This window comes from Sminthopsis crassicaudata, chromosome 2, assembly GCF_048593235.1.
Source record: "Sminthopsis crassicaudata isolate SCR6 chromosome 2, ASM4859323v1, whole genome shotgun sequence".
Taxonomy (NCBI): domain Eukaryota; kingdom Metazoa; phylum Chordata; class Mammalia; order Dasyuromorphia; family Dasyuridae; genus Sminthopsis; species Sminthopsis crassicaudata.
The window spans coordinates 396,958,299-396,982,622 of NC_133618.1; the positions used below are offsets into that span (position 1 = coordinate 396,958,299).

A 24,324-nucleotide genomic window follows, 5' to 3' on the forward strand; every position below is an offset into this window, starting at 1 on the left:
TCACGAGTTTTATAGCTCCCGTACCGACTTCTCCATATCTATCCTAATTCATCCTGGTCATAAAAGCAGCTTGACATTCCAAGTGCCCAGCACGACCAGGATCTCGGCCAAGAAGACCACATTCAGCTGTTTCCCAGTCACTAAAGCCTCCTTCTGCCTAGAGAGCAAATAAATGTATCTTTCAGTCCGGACAGTGCCTCCTCTCAGGCCCGATAATGCCTCGGCGGCAGGCGGGCGGGTTGGCTGCTGCCCTGAGCCCTTCCTTAATAACTTGATTTGTTTGGAAGGCCGGTCTGGCTTCCCCAGGAGCTGCATGCTAAGTGCTCCCGAAACACGTTAACTCTTTGCCTGCCAACATGCCCTCATCAGGCGGAAGATCTGTCTGGAATTCTGTACCTTGAGTAGAAGAGACACAGGTTCTGCAGGACTTATTTGTTCTTACCTCAGCTGATTATCTTCATGATACCATCTCTCCCCAAGGTCCAGCTCTACTGATTAATGGATCAGTGAATATGCATTTATTAAGTACCTCCTACATGCCAGGAATTAGGCTAAATGCTGAGGAATCCCAAGAAAAGGAAAAACAGTTCCAGCTTCCAAGAAGCTGAGGCTAATAGGAAGACAACTTGCAAACAAGATTCTGGACAAATTAGAGATAATCTCATTAAAAGGCCCTGGGAAAAGCTTCCTGTAAATGATGGGATTTTAGCCAGAAGCCAGGAGGCAGAGCATTCCAATCTTGAGGGATGTGTGGTAAAAACGTGTGGAAGTAGAACACAAGTATTCTGTGCTAAGAATAGCAAGGGGTGTCAGGTTTACTAGATCTGAGAGTATATGGAGGGGAGTAAGGTATAAATGTCAAGGGAAGCCGGTCTTGGGGGCCGCTAGGTGGCGCAGTGGATAGAGCACCAGGCTTGAATTCAGGAGAACCCGAGTTCAAATATGAGTCTCAGACACTTAACACTTCCTAGCTGTGTGACCCTGGGCAAGTCACTTAACCCCAGCCTCAGGGGAAAAAAAAAAAAAAAGGAAGCCGGACTTTACAGCTCGTGAAGGGCTTCAAAGATTTTATATTTGATCCTGGGTTTATAAGGAACAATGAGTTTACTGAATAGGGAGGTGACATGATCAGATGTGCTTCTGGATGACCAACCTGGCAGGTGAGTGAAGAATAGATTGGATAGGGCAAAGCTTGAGGCAGGATTTCATCTTGATGTAGAGAATTTCTGACAGCTACAACTTTCTAAGAATGGGTGGGTGCCTTTGAAAATAGTGGGCCACCATTTACTATTAAAGCACTTTAAGCAAAGGCTGGAATTGTCAGGGATTTTCTTAAGTGGATTCCTGCTTAGATAAAGACTGAAGATGCTCCCTGAGCTCCAGTTCTAAGATCTCAGGATTCTTGGTGGAGTGCAACATCTATACTTCCTTCATTCAAAGGGGAGCTGTTTTCTTTGCAGCTCTTACATCGGAAGATTCTAACAACTACTGGAACACAAAATGCATGAAGGGGTACCAGGTAGTTCAAAACAGAAAGGTGGCCTGAGGCTAAATTATTAAGGAGTTCAATGGAGAGGTTGATGGCTTTGAAATCTCTATATAATCTGATACAATGTGACTGGTTTTACTCAACTTAAAAAAAAAAAAAAAAACAACCTGTTATAAGGGAAAGTTCACCAGACTTAAATCCCAAATTGGAGTCTTCTTATCCTAGTGGCAACAGGGACACTTTTTGAGCACTGAACCGTATGACTAAATGTGTTTTAAAGTGATTACTTTGGTATCCCTGTGGATGAAATCACAGAACAATGGGATTTCTAGATGTCTAATCATGAGAGGAAATAGACCTAATGGTTATTGCTGTTGGAGTCAGGCAAACTAGCCCCTATTTGAATCCTACTAAAAATACATTCGTTGTTTGTCCTTCATTCTTGAAGAGGACCGATGACATTTCAAGTGTGATGTCTTGACCTTTGAGTGAATTGACTTTGAGTAAGGCAGTACAGAGTCATCAGTCTCACTCACTCCTACAGAGTCATAGGAGTCCAGGGAGGAGACAATGGTAAGATAACCAGCAACGGTCCAGGATTCAGTGGGTGACCTTGACCTTTCTGAGTTAGTCTTTCCCCATCTCAGTCTGATTCACTGACTAAGGGCTAGAAAAGCAATGAGACAAAAGTTGGCCCAATTTATCACCAAAAGTATCAATCTGGGAGGAGCAGACTCCAGACCAGGGCAGAAAACAATTACTATTTACAATCTTTTTAAGTCATCAATATCTATACACAATAAGCCACAAAGGCTTGGCTGGGCCTCTTATTGGTAATTCAAAGAAAGCCAGAATAATTTGTGTTTAAAGGCATACTCAAGAAGCACCATTTAAAATACAATAAGCTTTTATAAAAGCCTGTTTTTCAGAACTATATTTCTAGAAATCAAAAATGAAAACTGAGTAGGAATAAAAGCAATTTTTAAGAGAGAGAGAGAGAGAGAGAGAGAGAGAGAGAGAGAGAGAGAGAGAGAGAGAGAGAGAGAGAGAGAGAGAGAGAGAGAGAAGACACAGACACAGAGAGAAAGGAGAGAGAAAAAGGGAAAAGAGGGTTAGGTCTCTAGAGGGCAACTGCAACTACTCTCAGATCACATTGTAAAGACAATAAATACAAAATCTTCTCCCAAAACCCTGATTGGTTCCTTCTTACACCACACATGGCAGCCTGGGAAGGAGTAGCCTTAAACTACAGTGAGTAGTGAGACACACATGTAAGAAATAGGTGACAAAGTTTAGTTCACATCACCTGCTCTGGAAGTCCTTCTTTCTATGTAGAGATCTCATACAGAACCCTTGTTGTTGTTCATCCTTCATTCTTGAAGAGGGCCAATAAGCCCAAGTATGATATCTTGTGCTTGGTTTCAGTGAGGCAGAACTGTGCAAAGTCTTAACACATTTGCTATCTGTGTGTTTTAGCTAAGTCATTCAATTTATTTGACCTTTACTCCTTATGAAGAAATAATATTGTGTAGAATTCAACACACTAAACTTGAAGTCAGGAAGACATGGGTTAAAAATCTCATGTTTGGCATTTATAAGCTGTATGACCTTTGGCAAATTATTCAATATCCCTTGCTCACTATGGCACTAGGATCATCCCCCACCCCTCATCCCACATATTTATGACTATAGGGAAAAATTTTTTCTAGCAAGGCTTGAAAGGAAAAAAGAAAAAGGTTTTCAAGGTCACCTTCTAATAATCAGAAAAATTCATAAGAATTCCCATTTCTAGAGTATCAGTTATTCAAGGTTTTAATGTTTGTGGGAAAATGAAGTGTGTATGGTACAATGGAGAGGGTCAGAAGGTTTGGCATCAGAGGAGCTGCTTTATTTCCCTGCCTGTATCTTCATGACGTGTGGTTTTGGACAAATTAACCTCTCTGAGGGTCGGATTCTTCATTTATAAAACAAAGGAGCTGGACTCGTGACCTTCAAATTCTGTAACAGTTCTAGTTGTAACCCTAAGAGCCTTAATGGCTGAAGGGACTTTCTATTTGTGTACACACACACACACACACACACACACACACACACACACACACACACACACACACAAAGGAGGCTTAACACCAAAGGGATGCTGTTTTACAATTATTTTAATAACCAGGTTTACATCAACAGTCACTTGGATGAACTTTTCTTCAGCTAAACTCAAAATACTGTTTTCTTTACGGTTCAAATCAAACAGCTCTTCCACACAGGAGCTGCTTCACAGCAACCACAGACCACAGGAAGGCTCACTTGTCCTTTCTTTCATATTCACCAGATACAAGAACTTGACACCCACAAACCATATGTCAATAGAGGGGAGTTTAAGGGGAGAGAGGGAAATATACAATAAATGTTGGCTGCCTACAACAGCCAGTGAGTATATCTGGGGACCCAGAGTGGGTCTTCCCATGCAGAAAGCTTAGACAATCCTTGGCAGTATGTGGAAGTTGGAAACAACCTGCCAGGTACATTATACGTTATTTCTGGGCTGTGAAAGCCCAGCCTCACAGTAAAATCAAAAAAAAGGTACCTGTGAGGTAGAAAGATGGAGAGAACATCCATTTGCTCATTTAAAACCATTGTCATCTTCTTAAACTGAATCTTTAGTGGTGGGTTAAGTAACAATTCCATCAGCACCTGCTCCCACCCACCACTCCAGGAAAACCTCACTGGACCACAGGGGACCAGAACAAGAGTAAGAGAGCAGGCATGTCCCAAAATCACAAGATCAGAGATGAGGATAGGTTGATGGATGACAAACTAAGGCTGAAGGAGGCCATCTGAGAGCCTCACCTCAACAAGACAGCATGAAGATTTGGAGAGAGGATTATAGAATGGTGTGTTATGTGTTATAATGAGAACTCTGGTAAAAAACCATTTACAGAACCTACAGCTTTAATCTCTACAATTCATGCTGTGAGTCATTTCCTTTTCCTACTTTTTATTGACTACCTGAAGAAGCCTGATGAATTTTTTGGACAGTAGGTCGTTACTTGATGTAATTTTCTTTCCTACAACTATTCAATAAGAAACCCAACCATTTAAAAATTAGACCAAAACTCTAAAACCCAAACAATCAATTCTGTGAAAGTTAAATTCAGCAAGATGTTGGAGATCTATTTTCACCTGGAATTGCTGGGTTTGGCAAGTTGCTATCAAAGTGAACAAACCCCACTCCAAGATAATCTACAACTTTTAGACTTAATCTGCATGTGCAAATTGAAAGGCTCAGACAATTCTTTTATGTCAGAATCTTTCAATTGGGCACAGGTGAGATAGATGGAAAGAGAATGATAATATGGGGTTTTCATGGATCACAAACAGGTTAGCCCCTTCAAATTGAGGGAGAAAGGCTGAAGATTTTCATTTCTGTAATATTAGCGCTATCTTGTGGTCATGGCTCAGGATTACAACTAAATCTTAAAAGAACCAGCATTCTCAGCACACTTCCTTTTAGCGTGAGGGCATCTCAGGTTAAATGCAAAGGGCCAAAGGTTTATGTTGGGGATCAGTGACTCCAACTGACATAAGCCTAATTCTATCCCTCACTTGGATAAAACAAATCTAAAATGATATATCCTGTTGTGGTCCATATACCATCTAGAACTGATTTAAAACAGAAGAAAAGGAAAGATAATATGGTAAATTAACTCTTCATGGCAGCTGTCACTAAATGGTTAGCTTTCAGAGACACAAATGGTCCCATCAACAGCATAGCGCAGAGATTTCATTTCATTCCTTTCTGAGGGAATTGTCTCAACACTAAGGTTTCTCATTCTTCACTCTGAAAGGTTTTCTCAAAGCCAAAACTTTAAGTGTTGAGAACATCATGCTAAATGAAATTTCAGTTCATTAAAATACTCCTTAGTCATTTTCGGTGTGTTCTGTTCTCTTTTTCATCTCTGCCTTGATTCACAAAACAGACTGGTAGCAGGGATACTTGGTGGGATAGTTCTAATATTTCTTCAGGCAAAAAAAGGGCTGGGGATACTGGGCAGGAAGGGAAAAGTGGAAATGCACCACCTTCCTCAGTCTACAGAGGAAGAGTTTGAGGAGACCCCAAAAAAGCATTGGGAGTCCCCTTCTCTGTTCATAAGGGTTTGTCTACTCAACTAATTGCCCTCCTCATGTCAGAAACCTGAAAATAAAAACCATGTTATTAGCATAAATGCCTCAGAATCTCCATGTTCTCTGTTCCTGCTTGCAGGTATTCAGAGAGTTTGTGTTTGCAATATATGTTGCAAGAAAATAACCAGCAGTTGATAATCAATGCTTGAATTCAGAAGTCAAAAAAAAAAAAAAAAAGGTGTAAGCAAAACCCTACTTCATTAGAAAATTCTAGCCCTATAGTCATGGGCTTAAGCAGTCAAAGAGACCTTAAAAGATTATCTAGTCCAACCCCCACATTTTGCTAAGGTGGAATATGAGGTCCACCCTTTCCTGACCTTTACAAGACTTCATAAACACAACAGGTTTACTTCATAATTAAGGAAAAAATAGATCAGTTACAAATGAAAAAGAAAACGTCAGTGAAACAGTTTTCTCTGACTCCCTCCCTTCTTCCACACTCATCCCCAGATCCACAGGAGATGAGGTTCCTTACTGTTAATTAAAATTTCAAGAGATGCTTAGGAAAAATGCCTGCCAAAAAAACCCAAAAGAAAGACAAAAAACAGATCCTTCTATCCAATCTGAAGCTGTATGAGCACCAAGGAATTAAGAGAATCACCTGCCCAGACCCGCTTGGCTTCCCCCAAGAGGCTCGATGGAACCTTTTTAGCCACCTCCAAGCTAACAACCCCCATTTATGCATGAAAACGTCCTTCTCTCTCTATCAATGTGCAAGAGTGATCTATCCTTGGGGAAGAGTTAAGGAGTTGTTCTTTGTAAGGTGCCCCGCCATGCTGAGTTATCTACACCCCACCTCCCCACCTCCCTCTCACCAGTCACCTGGCAGAAACAAATAGGGCTGAAGGCACTGGCAGGAAGAGAGAAAATGGAAGCTCCTTCCTCCCCTTGTGTCAGAGAGGAAGGCGGCCTTGAAAACAACAGAGCAAGAGACCAAAGAATGGGGGCAACTAAGCAGGCAGAAGGAAGTGATTGCCTTTCGTTTTTTAATAAAATGTACAAAGTAACACAAGTCAGATTAAGAGGCAATAGGACAAAGGCTACGTGACAGAAACTGCTTGCCTTCTCTGGAGGCCCCGTGGTACCACGATGTGATGAGGCAACGATGACGGTGGCCACGTCTGACTGGCTTCATCGGAAACAGAAGTACTCGACACGATACACAACATCCCCTTTTCCTTCCCCGGCCCACCCACCTCCCGCACTCAGCCCACCCGCTGCCCCTCTGCCAGGGCTCCCACCACCCTTCCACCCCAAGCGGCCTCTTTCCCTTTTGTTCTAGCTTTGTGATTCCCTGTCTTCCCAGCTTTGTCTAACCCCATCTTATAACTCAGCAGTACACAAGCGCGTAACACATATGGAGGTTACAGACTCTTAACTCAGTGACTCATCTTATTGCATGCATGTAAAAGAGGGAAAAAAACTTTCAAGGATATGCAAAAAAACAACAACAACAAAAAAAAACCACAACCAGAAAATTAAGCAATATTCTTAAAGCTAGGCAAGCAAGTAGCATTGGGAGAAAAAAAAAAATAAGGCTTTGAAGGCTTATTGATTCTTCAGATTGGAACTGTTTGGATTCACTTTCTTTCTTTCTTAAATACCAATGTACCATTTTGGCTTTGAAAAATCTCTTCTCATTTCTCATCCTCTTTGGGACTACTTAACTCAGGGATGTTATATTAGAACGGCCTCCAGGAGGTGCCACAATACGCTTGCTGGCAGAGCGGACACCTTCATCCACCTGCGTACCTGCAGATACAAATTAGAGATTAATGTCAAGAGCAAAAAACACTGAGCAGCTGGCTGCCCAACCCTGGCTTGCCCCTTCTCCAAACCAAGCATCTCTCACTTTGTTTCTGGCTCCAGTGATGTTCTTATCATCTCTCCCACTATTAACCCATGCTCCATTTCTAAATTTATCTTTTTTTTCTTATATTTCTCTTTATTATGTTTCCTCCAATTTACTTTTTGTGGGGGGGGTTTTGGAGGGAGGGAAAAGCAATAGGGATTAAGTGATTTGCCAAAGGCCAGGTCAATACATTGTACCACCTAACTGCCCTCAGTTCATTTTCTATTTTTTCCTTTTCTTACTCTTCCTCTTAATTTGGTGAGAATATATAATTAAATTTGGTATGGTTTTTAAGATGTTAAAAATATCTTAATATTTTAAAAGTATTTGCGATGCTTTTATAATAACTAGCACTTTCATGTTTTTCAAAGTGCTTTACAAATATCTCCTATACTCTTCACAACAAATCTGTAAACAAAGTGCTATTCTTATCATCCTTATTTGAGATGAGGATGATGCAATGAGATGACATGAGGAAAGTAAATGACTCACATATAGACACACTAAGTGTTTGGGGCTGGTATTCTTACCTAGTACTACTGAGTTGCCCCAAACTCAGTAAATCTGTATTTCCTATTGCTCATTTCATAAAGTATGAGGGTAATAGAAATTATATACTGGAAAGGACTCTACTGAGAGTCAAAGAAGACCAGCATTAGGGAGCTATCTTTACTTCTATACCCGGCTATATGATCTGAAACCTTAACTCTTGGGATCTCAGTTTCTGCATTTGTAAAATACAAAATTTTTAAAAAGTAAATTGTAAAATTTTAAATTAACATTTTTTTTGGCTGAAGCAATTGGGGTTAAGTGACTTGCCCAAGGTTACACAGCTAGGAAGTGTTAAATATCTGAGGGCAGATTTTCTCTCAGGGCTGATCCTCTATCCACTACACCACCTCACTGTAAATTGTAAAATAACCATAGGAGTTAGACCAGAAGACTACAAGTGTTTTCTATACTTCTAAAATCCTCTATTTTTATAAAGAAAGCAATTCTTCCATGGCCAGTATTCCTAGTTGACTTAGAATACTTCTTGTCTTCAGAAATTTTTCCTCTAAGAGACTGAGCCAGCAAAAGTAGATACCATTCTATTTCTTAAGATAATTATCCAGCCTCAGGGCATTATTACCACCCTTATTTTCCAGGGTATTTATTGTTAATATCAAAAGTTATTATTGTTGTTTTTATTTTTCAATTTCTAGCTTCATCATATTTCCCACCAAAATCCAGGCATAGCAGGCTAGCTTACCTGACAGGCTAAATCCTGACTGATGAAGATTTCTCACTGGGGGTGTCTGGCGAGTTGGCGATCCCCTGGTGGAGCCTGCAGGGGTGCCTCCTTTGGGAGTGGTGGTCAAGTCGAACACCGGCCCATCATACATCCCCCTTGGCACAGCATGCATTTCAGCCATCTGTCACCAGGGGAAAAGCATCATTAATTCCTATCAACAAGCAATTACAGCATCCTTTTGTGTCAAGTACTGTACAAAAATGAAGACTGCCTGAACTCAAGTTCACAATCTCTTAGATTTCAGAAGGCAGACCAGAAGTAGCAAGCGTAGGATTTGTGTCACTGTGTCTGGCACGCTGGCCCTTAGCTTTGGTTCCACGAGGGTAGCCATTTTCATCTGCTGCCCAGGGCTCCCCAGGGGCAAGGCTGTGAACTCGGTAGTCCCCCTTCTTTGGCAAAGCCAAACAGAGTATCAATCCCTACTGTGGGCTCCCAGAGTCACCAAGCATAGGTGTGTCCCAATTTTTCCACACTAATACCACGTGCACATGATTTATGATAATGATCCAAGCAAATGAGATACAATGGGTACATATCCTGACCTTTATCCTCTGCTCAATTCAACTTCTAGGGATTTTCTAACCCTGATGAATAAAGAGATGGTCATCAACCAACTTAATAAGCCTTTTTTAAGGGCCTAGGTATTGGGCCTTGGGAAGATAGCAATTTTAAAATTAAAATCACCCCAGTCCTTAAAGAGCCTATAATCTACTGGACTATATGTCAGTGCCCAAACTTGCAAACACTAGATGCAACTTATTTAGATCATAAGACCAGAAGGCTATAAACTCCTTCTCCTAAAGGACATCCCTCAATCAGAGAGATAATATTTCACAATCCTTCTCAGTACCAGTGAGAACAAAGATAAGACATCAGCTCTTGCCCCAAGCCTTTCAATTCCCATTACTTCTAGCTTCTATTATATTTGGTTTGGTTTGGTCTCCTCCTTACCTTTCTCCGAGCTTTAATACGCTTATAGACAAAGTCAGAGAATGGGCTACAGGGGATGAAGCGCCCAGCCCCCTGGGTCACATGAAGATTGCCATCTTCCAGCATGATCTTGCCCTGGCAAATGACCACAAGGGGTGCTCCTCGCAGCTCCATCCCTTCAAAGATATTGTATTCTGCAGCCTGTAACACAGAGAAAATTTCACAAGAGATAAGAAGTGAGACATTGTAACCTCAGTCCACTATACTGTTTCTGGAATCACAAGAGACTAATAATCGTGGGTAAAAAACAAAAGAATAGTTCAAAATGTCCCCAACTTCTTCCATAGGATGGACTTCTATATAACTGTACTTTTCTCTAACCAAGTGAGTAATCTCCATAGCAAGAAGACCAACACAGCCATAATTAACAAGGAAATCAAGAGAAGTGGAAAGATGGCTAAAAAAATTCCTGATTTCAATGAGTTTTAATCACCAAGTTGGAAAAACTATATTCCAGAAAACAGGAAAAAAACTATCTTGGACATTGATTTCTGGGAAAAAAAAATGGGGAGACCATAAAAGGTGAGCAACTATGCTAATTTTCCAAAAATGTAGGTTATAGAGCTTGAGAAAGGGATGGGGATTCATGAGCTTGTGGAAAGAAGAATAGAGATCACTATGAAGTTCATGAAAAATAAATCATATCAGACTAGCTTTACTTCTTTTTTTGATAGAATCACCATTGTCATTAACAAGGCATTGCTACAAATATAAAAATATATGGAGTTCAACCAAGGCATTTGATAAAATTTTCTCGTGATATCCTTGTAGACAAGATGAAATGATGAAGATAATAGTTAGGCTGAATAGATATGAAGCTAATTCAGTGGCTAAAAGCAAAGAAAGGTACTTGATGGATCAATGCCCATCTAGAACAAAATTGCTAAATGCAGAGCCCAAGGGCTCTGTCCTTGGTCCTGCTCTGTCCAACATTTTTATCAGAAGGTTATGTGGCATGCTCATCAAATCTGGAGATAACTGGATAAATCTAGTCATAAATCTAGGTAAGATAGCTAATATAGCAGATGACAGGAGCAGGGTCCAATAAAATCTCACCTGACTGGAACTAAGGACTGAATCTAAGAACAAATTTAGTATGGATAGACAAAATTCTACACTTGGATTCCAAAAGATCAGTAGTATAAGCAAAAAAGAAATTAGGAAGGCATGTCTTTGCCATAGTTCATTTTAAAAGATAGGGATGGAGAGTGATTAATAAACTAAAAAATTAGTTAAGGTTGAGTCAAGGTTTGGTACACACACACACACACACACACACACACACATATACATATATATATATACATATATATATATATATAGGAAATAGGAAATATATATATATATAGGAAATAGGAAATATATATATATATAGGAAATAGGAAATATATATATATATATACACATATAGGAAATAGGAAATATTTACTTCCTAACTAGAAAGTTAGGAAATCTATTTTCAAATATTTAAAGTGGAGTATTTTCACTCTAATTTAAAGTCTTATTTGATTATATAGCTACTAAATACCAAGTATTGGGATTAAGGAGCATAGCAATTTAAAAATGAAAACCACACCTGTCCTTAAAAGATCCTTCAATCTATTGCACTATATGTCAATGCCCAAACTTGCAAACACCTAGGATGCAACTTATTTAGATCATAAGACCAGAAGCTAAACTCCTTCTCCTAGGGGACATTCCTCAGACAGAGAAATGATGTCCTAATATTTCAGAATCCTTCTTAGTACTGGTGAGACCAAAGACAAGACATCAGCTCAAGTGGAGGAATGTTTATTATTCTTTGCATGTGAAATTCTTCCAACTAGATTCTTCTAGAAAAAGAAAGTTTTCTGCACATAAATCTTGGAAAATTCACTTAAAAGTTTTCTGCTCTGAAAACTTAAATAGCCTGCAAGGTCTCCTTCAACTTTAAATTATATGATCCCACAAGTCCCTACTTCCCATCATTTCCTTCCCCAGTACAACAAGCCTTACCGACTGATGGTTCTTAGCTGAAACAATCTTCACAGCATCGGGATCCCAAATGACCAGGTCACTGTCAGAACCCACAGATATTCTTCCCTTCCGAGGGTACAAGTTGAAGATCTTGGAGGCATTAGTACTTGTCACAGCTACAAATTGGTTTTCATCCATTTTCCCAGTAGCCTGTTCAAGTGCAAAGAATCATTTGTCAATGGACAGTCCCCTCACCCAGAGTCAAGTTAGGCCATAGTAACATGGGTTCAACTGGCAGAGTGCCTTCCAAATGCAGTGATGACAGAACTTCAATATGGTAAACCTCAGGATTAATTAGGAAATGATTACTGGTCAATGGAAGGCTAGACATGGTTATAGTCATTTCTCAAGAAAGGTGGATTATCCATTGAGTTTTTAAGTGTCTTGGACTGGGTATTTTTAAGCTGTTATTAAACAGTGATTTATCTGATGCAATATTGAATAAGTTCAGTATAGGTCAATGGCTCCCAGCCCCAATTTTTCAAATAACCAAATCCATCAACAAACATTTATTAAGCATCTACCATGTGCCAGGAACTATGTTAGGTTCTGGAAATAAAAATGCAACGAAAACAATTTCTTTTCTCAAGAAGCAGGCATATCGCCACCACTATTAATCAATACTGTCTGGAAAGTTAGATATAGCAATAAGAAAAGAAATCAAAGAAGTTAGAATGGCAATGAGAAAACAAAACTATCACTTTTTACAGATGATATGATTGAGAACCCTAAAGAATCACCTAAAAACCTATTTTGAAATAATAAAGAGTTTTAGCAAAGTTGTAGGATATGATAAACCCAATAAATCATAAGCATTTCTTTATATGACCAAGAAAGTCCAGCAGCAAGAGATAGAGAAATTCCATTTAAAATAACTGTGGACAATATAAAATACTCGGGAGCATACTTGGGAAGACAAACCCTGGAATTATATGATCATAAATACAAAACACTTTTCACAAAATAAAGTTAGATCTAAAAAATTGGAAAAATATTAACTGCTTATGGATAGGGCAAGTTAATATAATAAAAATGGTAATTCTGCCTAAATTAATTTAGTTACCTAGTGCCATATCAAATTACCAAAAATAAAAATGTATAGAGCTAGAAAAAAACAAAACAAAGTTCATCCAGAAGAACAAAAGGTCAAGAATATTAAGGGAATTAATGAAAAAAAAAAAAAAATACAGAGGAAGGTGGCCTAGCAATACAGATCTCAAACAACATTATAAAGTCTCAAAACCATCTGGTAACTGGCAAAGAAACAGAGTGGTGGATCAATAGAATAAATTAAGTACTCACAAGATATATAGTCAATGATTATAGTAACCAGCATTTGAGAAATACAAAGAACCCAAAATTTGGGATAAGAACTCACAATTTGACAAAAACTATTGAGAAAACCGGTAAACTAGCAGGATACAAATTAGGGACACGATATTATAAGATAAGGTCAAAATAGGTGCATAATTTAGACATACAGGGTAATACCAAAAGCAAGTTAGAAGATCAAGGAATAGTCTACTTATAAAATTCATGGAGTAGGAAAGAAGTCATGACAAAGGAAGAGATAGAGAACATTATGAAATGTAAAAGAGATAATTTCAATTATATTAAAATAGAAAGCTTTTGTATAAGCAAAACCAATGCAACTGAGATCAAAAGGAAAGCAGAATGCTGGGAAACAACTGTTAACAGCAAGTGCTGCTTATAAAGGTCCAGAAGACTGACTCAAAGGTATAAGAATACAAGCCCAATTAATAAATGATCAAGGGAAATCAAAGCTATCAACACTGATATGAAGTGATTTGAATTACTTTTGATTATAAGAATGCAAATTAAAACAACTCCATCTTATACCTATCAGATTGGCCAATATAACAAAAAAAATTAGGAAAATGATAAATGTTGGAGAGGATGTGGAAAAAATTGGAAACTAACGCACTACTGAGAGAATTGTGAACTGATCCAGCCAATCTGGAGAGCAATTTGGAACTATATCCAAAAGGCAATCAAATTGCATATACCCTGTGATCCAGCTATATCACTAGTAGATCTGTATCCTAAAGAGATCTTCAAAAAGGGAAAAAGACTTATATGTACAAAAATATCTATGGTAGCCATTTTGTGATGGCAAAATGTTTGAAATTGAGGGGATGCCTATCAATTAGGGAATGGTTGAACGAGCTGTGGTATATAAATGTAATAGAAACTAATGGTGCAGTAAGAAATAATGAGCAGGCAGATTTCAGAAAAACCTGGAAACCTGTAATGAATTGAAGCAAAGTGAAATGAGCAGATTCAGGAAAGCATGGTACACAGTATCAGCAGCATTGTATTATGTCCAACTATGAATAACTCAGCTCTTCTCAGAAACACAACGATTCAAGACACATTCAAAGGACTCATAAAGGAAAATGCTATCCATATCCAAAGAAAGAACTGATGAACTCAGAATGCAGATCAAAACTTCTTAAAATTTACTTTATTCTTTTTCATGGTTTTTTTTTTCCTTTCTGATCTGCTTCTTCTTTCACGTTATATTTATGTTTTGCATGATAGTATACTGAATAAAGAATTGAGATTTCTTTATATAAAGTAAGTTCACTCCAAAATATGAGGACTGAAGTATAAGCCTCATGAGAACTTGACCTCTCTGTGAACTTTATGACTTGGATCAAGCTGACAGATCTGTATAGTAATTTCAGGAACTCCTGAACTGTATTGAGGGGACATGGTTACCTCCTTGTTGTATAATCTTGCAAAAATATACTCCAAAGACAGTTTGTTTCCTGTTCCAATTCATAAATAACTGACAGAGTCGACTCATGATCGTATTCCTCAGACTCATGATCTTATTCCTCAGTCACACACTTGCCACATGTGCAAAGTTGCTGTGCTAAACTAATTACTTAATAAGTTGGCTGCATGCCTTCTTTGCCTAAAGTCTATATAAGCTAGCAAGCCCTAAGCTTCCTTGGAATCCCATCCATGGAGATGACGATCTGCTTGGGAATTTTCCCATTCGGGACTCAAAGGCTGCTAGACCAGGGATTCCCCAGCCGAGATTTCCAGAGTCAGTGCTCTCCTGAATTGGTGATGTTTTCTTTATCCTTCTCTACTATTACTTATTATATTAGTAATCTTCCGTGTTTTATGTTGTATGAGCTGTTACTGTAAGCAATCTATTCCTTGCATTGTATGATTAAATTTTACTTTCACTTTTGACTAGTGTGTGAGAGCGTCATTTATAGGAGCGAATCTGAACTTTTCTCTAAAATCACAAAACATATACGTATAACCTATCTCACACCACCTACTATTTTTGGAAGAGAGGGATGAAGGGAGAAATGGAGAGAAAAAGTTTTGAACTCAAAATCTTAGGAAAATGCTGCTAAAAAAGTATCTTAACATGTAATCAGGAGAAAATACTATTTTAAAAAAGCATGCACTACAAATACATGAAATTAATATCATTTGGGGAAAGGCACTTACAAAGTAAATTGGAGCAAGGAGGATCAGGACAGAACCCAAATAGAAGGTAAAAATGGAAAATTTAAAGAGGTAGACTTAAAGAAAGTATGGCAAAGGTACAGAGATGGAACAAAGAATACTGTGTGAGGCTATTCCATAAAGTGAATGAAGAGGAATAATTCTGGGAAGATTGGGGCCAGGGCTTCTAGTGCCAACCAGAAGAGTAGGTTATACTAGATCCTATGGGTAGCTGGGAGCCAATTCAGTTTATTGAGTGCCTTCCCACAACACTTTTAGGAAAAGGGTGAAAGTGGGTTCAATAGGAAATCAAACAAGAATGTTCCCAAAACTATTTAAATCAGTGTCTAGTCTCTAGTCAGTTGTTAAACTCCTATGATATGCCACAACCAGAAAGCTGTTGTCTCCCAGTATCCCTCTGTGGGGCAGCGTGATAGCGAATACCTTTTAAGACCCAACACCAGGAAAATCTGGGGCCAAATCCTGCCTCGGACCCTCACTAGCGGTATGATTATGAGCATGTATTTGATCCTTAGCTTATACAGATGCTTGTGGTACACATAGCAAAGCTGTGGAGATTCAAATAAGTACTTTTAAAGACCCTCTGAATCATTACAGTGATAAGGAATCTGAAGGTCAGTGTCTAAACTACAGCCAGAGGGCCTCAATGTGGGTCTTTCCAGAAGTTCTTCCTGGGCTTAGTACAGTACCATACACACTGTAGGTGCTTCATAAATGTTTACAGACTGAAGGCAGTATTAAGGACAATCTGCCAGACCATTCAGGCTTAGAGCCAGAAAACTCTCACTGCTTTTGTTTTCTCTCCAGTGCTTGGCAAACTTAATGAGTGATAATTATTTAGTTGTTGTACAGTCAGTTGTGACTCTGGGGACCACGCACGAATGCTGCCCATAGCACTTTGTTGGCAAAGACACCAGAATGGTTTGCCATTTCCTGCTCCGGTGAATTAAGGCAGAGAGGGTCCCACAGACACTCTGTGCCTGAGGCTGGAATGGACTCAGGCCTTCCTGACTCCAGGCCCAGGGCTCCACCCACTGAGAGGCCAGGCTTCTCTGTTAACTGGCTTCCCCTCTCCTGAGTTCCAGTTCTCAGAGCTCAGCCTGGGTTGTGGGAGGGGCAGTCATCCTTCCCCCAGCTCCTTACCACAGCCTTATCCCAGATGACGGACATGCGCTCCTCCACACCATTCGTGCCCTCGGGTATGGCCGTGAAGTTGTCCTTCCCGATGGCTTTCTGAGCAGTGCTGAAGGTGCAGTGGGCGCTCCCAGCCAGGTGCAGGTCCCCACTGCGGAAGAGGGAAAACCAATGGTCAGGAAAGGGGCAGCCAAGCCCTCCACAGTGGAGTGCAACATGGGCAGCGGAGGGGAAAGTTAGCAGGGCGGGTTCCCATTTCTTGGCACTACCTTACACCAAGTCACCAAACCTCCAAGCTTCGGTCTTTCCATGTATAGGATAAGTTGTTTTCCACAAACAGGGATAAAAATAATAGCTAACAATTACACAGTGCTTATTCTATGCCACGAACTATACTGAGAGCTTTATAATAATGACGATGGTGATGAAATCTTAAATTTATATTGTGCCCACTATGCATCAGGCACTGTGCTAAATACCTTACAATGATGATGATCACAATAGCAGGTGATATTTATATAGCCCCTACTATGTGCCAGGCATTACCATAAGCACTTTGCAGTTATTATCTCCTTTGATTCTCACAACAATCCCTAGGAGATGAGAGCCGTTAATATTTTATTTTCCAGATGAGGAAACTGAAGCAGAGTTAAGTGACTTGCCTAGAACACTCAGCCAATATGGGTCTGAAGCCACGTTTGATCTCAGGTTTTAATTTACACCGATCTAGAATTCCATCCCCTCTGCCACCTTGCTCCTAGGGACCCTCAGAGCCTCCACATTTGATGGGATGAGTGGGCAATTACCTACCCAGTCCATGTCTGTGTCTGCCCCTTTCCTGAGTAGAATTATTCACTCTATGCTAACAGGGTGAGCATGCTACTCAATTTTTTCTTGTGGTACATAAAACATGACAGCTCACAATCTTACTTCTATACCTTGTTGTGCCAGCATTAATGCCACATGAAAAAAGTTCCTTAAACCAGGAAGCACATTCAATCTATTTCTGGGGTTTCAATGTGCTAAAAGTCTATTTAAACTATTTTTACAGATGGATTTGTGATTCTCAAAAACTCATGAGGAAACTTTTCACTTCATTGCTATTATTTATGTTCACAACAATAACTTCTAATGATGAATTATTTTTTAAAAGGCCAAAGATATTTATTTATGCTACTTAATTATGGAGGCTAGCTTGGAGCACAGCAGCTCCAAATATTCTCAGGGCTGCTGAGTCCAGAACGCAGATTCTAACTACAAGAAAAATCCAAGAACTAAGCACATTATTGCAGACAGAGGGCTTGAACAACTCTGAGATTAACATCCAAATACATCTATAGCACCCTTAAAAGAATGCAAGGGAGAATAGTACAAAAAGTTCCATTCCCATTCATTCCAGTGATGGTTCTAGTCCTGGATGTGTAAAATCCCCTTGCTGGGCCTCAGGTTAGTTTCTGTTTCTCTTCGCTAAACTATGCCTCTGAAAAATTAAGGGCTTGGAAACATGACTCCTGACGTCCTGGTTCTATGGCTCTGTTCTGGAAAAACAAGAGCACAGGGGCATACTAAGAACATTGACTTTATAGGCACAGAAAGGGGTTTAAATACCCCCTCTGATGTTGTTACCTGTGTGTGAGGAATGTACCTTAAACTTCCAGAGGTCTCAGTCTCCTTTTCTAAAAGATTAAAGCAGGGAAAATAAATGAATTTTGAGGTTCCTTTCACCTCTAGGATCCTATGGATGATCCTTTGCATAGTAAAATTGGAGGCTGTGCATTAATAACACTTGCCACCAGGAGGAAGCAGTGAACAACTCCAGGAACGGATGTGGCTATCAAAAATAGCCAGTGATAATAGTTTTATATTAGTGGAGCAATACCTTATACTTACTACATTTTAGATTTAAATATAGGTCATACTTCCAAAACTCAATCCCTTTAAGAGGAAAAAATGAGTATATATTAAAGATAATTACATAAATTTAACATATTTTCAAGTATATTTAGTTAAAGATTTTTGGTTTTAAAACATTTATAGTGAAAGGTTTTTTGGTTTTAACCTTTTACAAAAACATGCTTTATTTCTTTTTATCACTAACACTCTTTTTTTCACTTGCATTCTCATTCTCTTAGAAAGGGAATGGAAATATGGAATATTATAGTAAATAGGGAACTGACCTTGAAGCCAAGACTTGGATTCAAATCCCTCCACTAACACATACTATTTATACAACCTGAGCAAGTTTACCTAGGCAAGTCTTAGACTATAAGTTGAAAAAAAGATGATGACTCAACATCGGCAAACACAGTTTCCTTGCACTGGAATTTCCTGTACCAATAAAATCAAAAGTCCAGCCTGAATCCATATGAGATAACCCCTATGATATTTTCAAAAAATGCTTAACACAGCACCTGGCACATTGTAGGTACTTATTCCCTTCCTTTTCCTTTACCAAAAGCACAAAATAGTAGAATGAGTAGATCTTGGAAGTTGCCGTCTAGTTGTATCTGACTGTAACCCCATTTGGGGTTTTCCTGGCAAAAACACTGTAGGGTTTGCCAAATCTCATTTGATAAGTAAACTGAGGCAAACAGGATTAAAAGACTTTTCCAGGGTTATACAACTAGTAAGTCAGTCTGAGGTTGGATTTGAACTCAGGAAAGTAAGTTCTACTGACACTCTATCTAGCACAAAGACCTTGAGTCAATTCCCAGAGTTTATACTTGCTCCCTACAAAAAGCTGGGTAAGTCACTTCTCTCTGTGGGCTTCGGTGTTTTGTACAACGAGCAGGCTGGACAGGTGTTTCTAAAGTCCTATCTTCCAAATCTCATTCTACAATCTCTTGATTATGGGCAGTTCTCAGGATGTGCACAAGCCAGGCAGGGCTTGGAATGATCTGGGTTCCCAAGTGCTAAGTATTTGACATGCATACTTTCTGTTTCATACCACTGAGAACATATGCTCTGAGGAGCACCTGAGGGACTGTTGCTTCTGGCGTGAAGAGTGATTGTTCACCACCACAACTACACTCCCAGAAGTTTCTTGGGCCTTTAAAAAGACTATCAGGTTTCAGAAAGGTCAGGAGAGACTTGCATGAACTGATGCTAAGTGAGAACCAAGAGAACACTGCAACAGCAAGATTATGAGATGATCAACTGTGATGGGCTTGGCTCTTTTCAGCAAGAAGATTCAGACCAATTACTCCATGAGTCTTTACAAACTCTTTGCCAAGACCCCATTATTCCCCTGGCACTGGCAATGTCCACATGGATGAGAAAGGCAAGGCCAGCCTCAGGCCTCCAAGGAATTTCTAGAATTCCCAGTGGGAGCAGCGTCTGTCTCAGGTCTGCCTCACAAGTACCACATTCCCCCACGGCCCGCGGCTGGCCCAGCAGGCCTCTGCCAGGGGGCACCGAGCAGCTAAGAACCAGATCAAGCCCTAAGAACCAGATCAAGCCCACTCTGCTCAGAACTCTTCTCTGTTGCCAGCTTCCCCACTGGGAATGATCTCATCTGAGACTCCACTCTATCTTCTGCTCTATGAAAAGAGTGGCCACGGGACAGTGAGGTGAAACAGCAGGGAGCACTGTCCTGGGGACTCAGGAAGCTCTCCAGAGACACTGTCTGTGTGACTAGGAAGGTCCTTAAGGCAGTCACGACGAATAAATGAGGCAGGACCTAAACATGTCTATGTACAACACACACATACCATCATCTCATGGTTACTCTTATTCTTAGCTGGCACCTACCTTGCCAACAAGGAGTTGATGTAGTCCGGAGTGGTAGGGTCAGGACTCAGTGGGGGAGATGTCACAAAAGCAGCGGCTTTAGCCCAATTCTTGCTCCAATAGTGTGTCCCATCTGTACCAAGACTGGCTGTGATGGGTTCACCAAACACCACATTTCCTAGAAGACAGAAAAAACTACAAGCCTGATTTACTTCCTGAGGCAAAGAAGTGTTTTTAGGAGATCTGGGCTCAAGACTTGCCTCTGACACATTTTGGTTTTAAGGCCTTGGACAAGTCAACTGAGCTTGATGTAGATGACACTGATTAGAGAATCAGACCTGGAGTTAGGAAGCTGTTGCTGTTCTTGGGTCTTTTCAATTCTGACTCTCCAAGCCCCATTTGGGATTTTCTTGGTAAAAATACCAGAGTGGTTTGCCATTTCCTTTTGCAGCTCATTTACAGATGAGGAAACTGAGGCAAACAAGGTCACACAGCTGAATAAGTGTCTGAGGCCGGCTTTGAACTCATGAAGATGTGGCCTCAGAAAATAGATAAACTGCTGAAGAAAGACTAAAGTTATGACACATAAATACAATGGAATATTTCTATGCTTTAAGGAACAATGGATATAATGAACACAGAGAAGCAGAGGAAGACTTCTATGAACAGATACAAAGCAGGATGAGCAGAACCTAGAAAAGAATATCTACAGTGACTACAATCTGATAAATGGAAAGAAACCACGAGAATAAAATGATTGAAACTGAATGTATTTAAGTGACAATGACTAAGTCTGGTCTCAAAAAAGAGATATAATGGGACATTATACATGTAAAATACTAGAATAAGATCAGATTAGCTATTTTGCTAAATATTTGGGGGGTATTTTTAGGAGGGATACCTTTCTGAGAGAGGAATACATTGGGAAAGGTAGCTTTCCTGGCTCCCTTCAAGTTTCAACTAAAATCCCCCTTTATACAAGAAGCCTTTTCAATCTCCCTAATACCTTCCTTAGAATATGATTGTCAAATGATCCTACATATATCTTGTTTGTACATAACTATTTGTATGATTTTTCCCCATTAGTAGCTCCATGAAAAGCTTGTCTTTTGTCTTTCTTTGAATCCCCAGTGTTTTGCTCATAACAGGTACTTAATAAATGCTTATTGAATAACTGCTAGTTGGCTATAAAAATAAAATATAACAATAAAAATTATTTTAAAAGGAAAAAAAGGAGATGAGCACTGAAATCTCCTATCTCATACCCAGACTGGTATTTATTACCTCTATCCTCCAGTCTGAGTGTCAGAAACACATTCATCCCTGCCCTCTCATTTCTCTTTCTTCCTCATTCCAAAGTCTCCCTCTTAAAGTTATGAAGAGGCTTGGCTTAAAAAATGCCTAGCATACTCTGATTAAACCAGATGTGTTGATGTTAATCTGCCTGATTCTCCAGGGCTTTCTATAAATATTAATTCAACTGAAAAATGCATGAAAAATGAAGAAGAAGAAAAGAATGAAGGGAAAATAACTACATGGAGAAATAACAAGAAATGGGGACTGTGGAGTTTCCAGAACTATGGAGAAGTAAAATCAACCAGTCAGAAGCATTTAGCCCTAAGGAGCCACTCTCAGAAGCTGGGGCACCAAAAGCCTTGGAATCCCATCAGCAACTCAATCCATACTGACCACGAAAACCACCAAGTCTCTTTGCTCGGGATTATCTTTTTCTCTTTCCCTGAGAGAGAAAGGGAATGGAAAACTTCAGGCACATTCTCTCCAAGGTCAGTTTAATTTACTCAGTTTACTGGACATGGAAGACCCTATGCCAGACCTTCAGCGTAGACTTTCTACAACATGAAGCAGAGTTTGAACAAAGACTCAGCCCTGTTAAATCACTTCCTCAGCTGGGAAATGAAAGGGTTTGGCCCAGCAAGCCTTAAAGGTTCTTTCTGGCTCTAAATCTCTCCTTTTTTCCTGAGAAATCTTCATTGGAGGGCCAAGGCTCTGAGCAATTTCCTTCCCAGTAAAGGAACAGACCAATCCAAGAGACCAGAACCCAAGGCTCAAGTCTATCTAAAAACTTGCAATAAAATACTCATGAGAATCAGCATGGAGGTCCCCAGGATGGCTTTGCAGACATGTGTACACTGGCCTACTTTCTACTTTTCTCCATGAAAGGAAGGAATGGAACAAGGGAAACCTGGGCCCTCTTCCCAGATTCAGCCTTCCTGTAACTCAGGCACTGAGGAAAAACAGTATCTTGTTTATTATTTAAAAACATACACACAAATTGGGAATCCAAGTGAATCTGCCGGCCTGGCCAAGACAGAAAAGGTTCTCTACTCACAAGAATGGACCACCCACCTTCAGGGATGCTGGGCATCAAAAGGCAGGCTGCACTATTTTTAACAATCCCAATCACTTACATGTGGAGTTTTGTGGATTTAGCCCAAAATGTGGCATTTAAACTTACTACTGTTCATTCTCACAGCTTCTCCTCCACCCAAAACATTTCATTACTAATGGCCAGGCCATTTTCCATTCACCTGAAGCAGAAACCCAGATGGATTCTTTTGAAGCCATTCCCTTTCTCCTCTCTCCCATATTCCCTGACTGTCCCTTAGAACTTTTGTAATTACTCCCCTGACCACTCATTCTGGGATCAAGCCATCTACCAGTCAGGTTGAGGGACAAAGCCTTTAATAAATTAAACTTAAATAAAATAAACTCAGCAGAATCCACTCAGCCTTTGAAGACCATATTCTTCCAGAGACACTAGGCTAATGGGCATAGCTAGCAATGAATAATCACAGTGAGGATGTGTAAAAAATTTTAAAAATAAGGGATTAAATTCACCAGTATGTGAGGTCTTTTTCAGCTCTGGAACTAGAATCCTAAATCTTGCATATACATACATATGCCCAGCAAAGCCAAGCCGTGGACACTGACCAAGGATGCCAGGAAGGAAAGGAACGCTGTGAGAAGACAGGCCCTCCCTAAGAGCATAATTCACCTTTCTTGCGGGCTTGAGAGATGAGATCTGCAGCACTCTTGCTCATGACCTTGGTGATATAGAGAGGGCAGTTGGTTTGACTGGCAATGGTGATTGCCCGAAAAACAGCCTCAGCTTCCAGCTAGAAAGAAAGGAACCAAACATCAGAAAGGCCCTCCCCAATCAAGTTGCCAATCCTTCCACTTCCCCAAGCCCAGGTGCCATTCCCCATGGAGATGAATTGTCATCTAACAGAGAGGAAGCCGAGTTTATCAGGATCTCTGTTTGTTAAGTAAATACCTGTGCCATGTCTGTACTTAAACAAAGTTGAAAAAAAAAAATGTATTATTGCCTTTATCTTCCCATCCCACTAAATGCTGTCCCCCACCCCTCTGGGAAAACACCATTATAGCACCAGAATGTCTGCTAAAAGTCAGCAAACATCAGCTGGACCACAGCTTGAATCCCTGATATCTTGTGAGTAACCACATTGCAGGGTTAAGTCCAAGGGGCTGGTCATACCATAAATTAATTAGATCTTCCCTTACTGCCCTAGGTGAGGTCATAAGCTCATAAAAAATCCCAGCTTTGGGTTTATAGGATGCCCCCAGGATCAAATCCAATCCTTATAAACTCAAAGCAGGGATTCTGGAGCACAGTTCCATATCTGATTAGTTCATTAGGCATCATAAAGCCTTTTCATACTCATCATCTCAATAATTCTTCCAAGTTACTAATGTGCTTCTTTATCTCCAACCACCTTATATTTACTTATCCTATGTTGTGGCTTCCCTGGGCCTTTAGTCTCCCTATCTATAAAATGAAAGAATCGGGTTTGATAACCTCAGATATCTCTTCCAGCTGTGATTCTATGATATGTGTACATGCTATATACATTCTCACAGAATAAAAGCAAAAAAATTTGTCTTTGCATCTAAATGCAGTACCTTACACTTAGCAGAATACATTTTTAAATTGAACTGAAGAAGGTGGTAGAGTGTTGGGGGACTATGGCTACAAGATGTTAAATGTATAGGGACAGATGTGGGATCACTGTTAGTAGGTTTTGTGCAAATGTTTTATTTCACTGCTAGAAAAGATCGTAATTTTCAAAAATCTATACTTATTATAGA

The 24,324-nt window shown here is 39.8% G+C and overlaps 1 protein-coding gene across 2 annotated transcripts in view; it reads right to left on the bottom strand.

The window, feature by feature from the left end:
* Window positions 1-3,627: 3,627 nt before the first annotated feature.
* Window positions 3,628-24,324, bottom strand: part of DPYSL3 (dihydropyrimidinase like 3) — a 134,172-nt gene continuing 113,475 nt past the window's right edge. For both annotated transcript variants that reach the window (XM_074291744.1, XM_074291745.1), the window contains exons 8-14: window positions 23,213-23,333; window positions 20,218-20,374; window positions 16,477-16,618; window positions 11,800-11,970; window positions 9,766-9,945; window positions 8,773-8,935; window positions 3,628-7,420 (exon numbers count right to left, since the gene is read on the bottom strand). In XM_074291744.1, coding sequence (XP_074147845.1) covers window positions 7,332-7,420; window positions 8,773-8,935; window positions 9,766-9,945; window positions 11,800-11,970; window positions 16,477-16,618; window positions 20,218-20,374; window positions 23,213-23,333 — 1,023 coding nt within the window. In that variant the 3' untranslated portion in view covers window positions 3,628-7,331. The remainder of the gene's footprint in view (window positions 7,421-8,772; window positions 8,936-9,765; window positions 9,946-11,799; window positions 11,971-16,476; window positions 16,619-20,217; window positions 20,375-23,212; window positions 23,334-24,324) is intronic.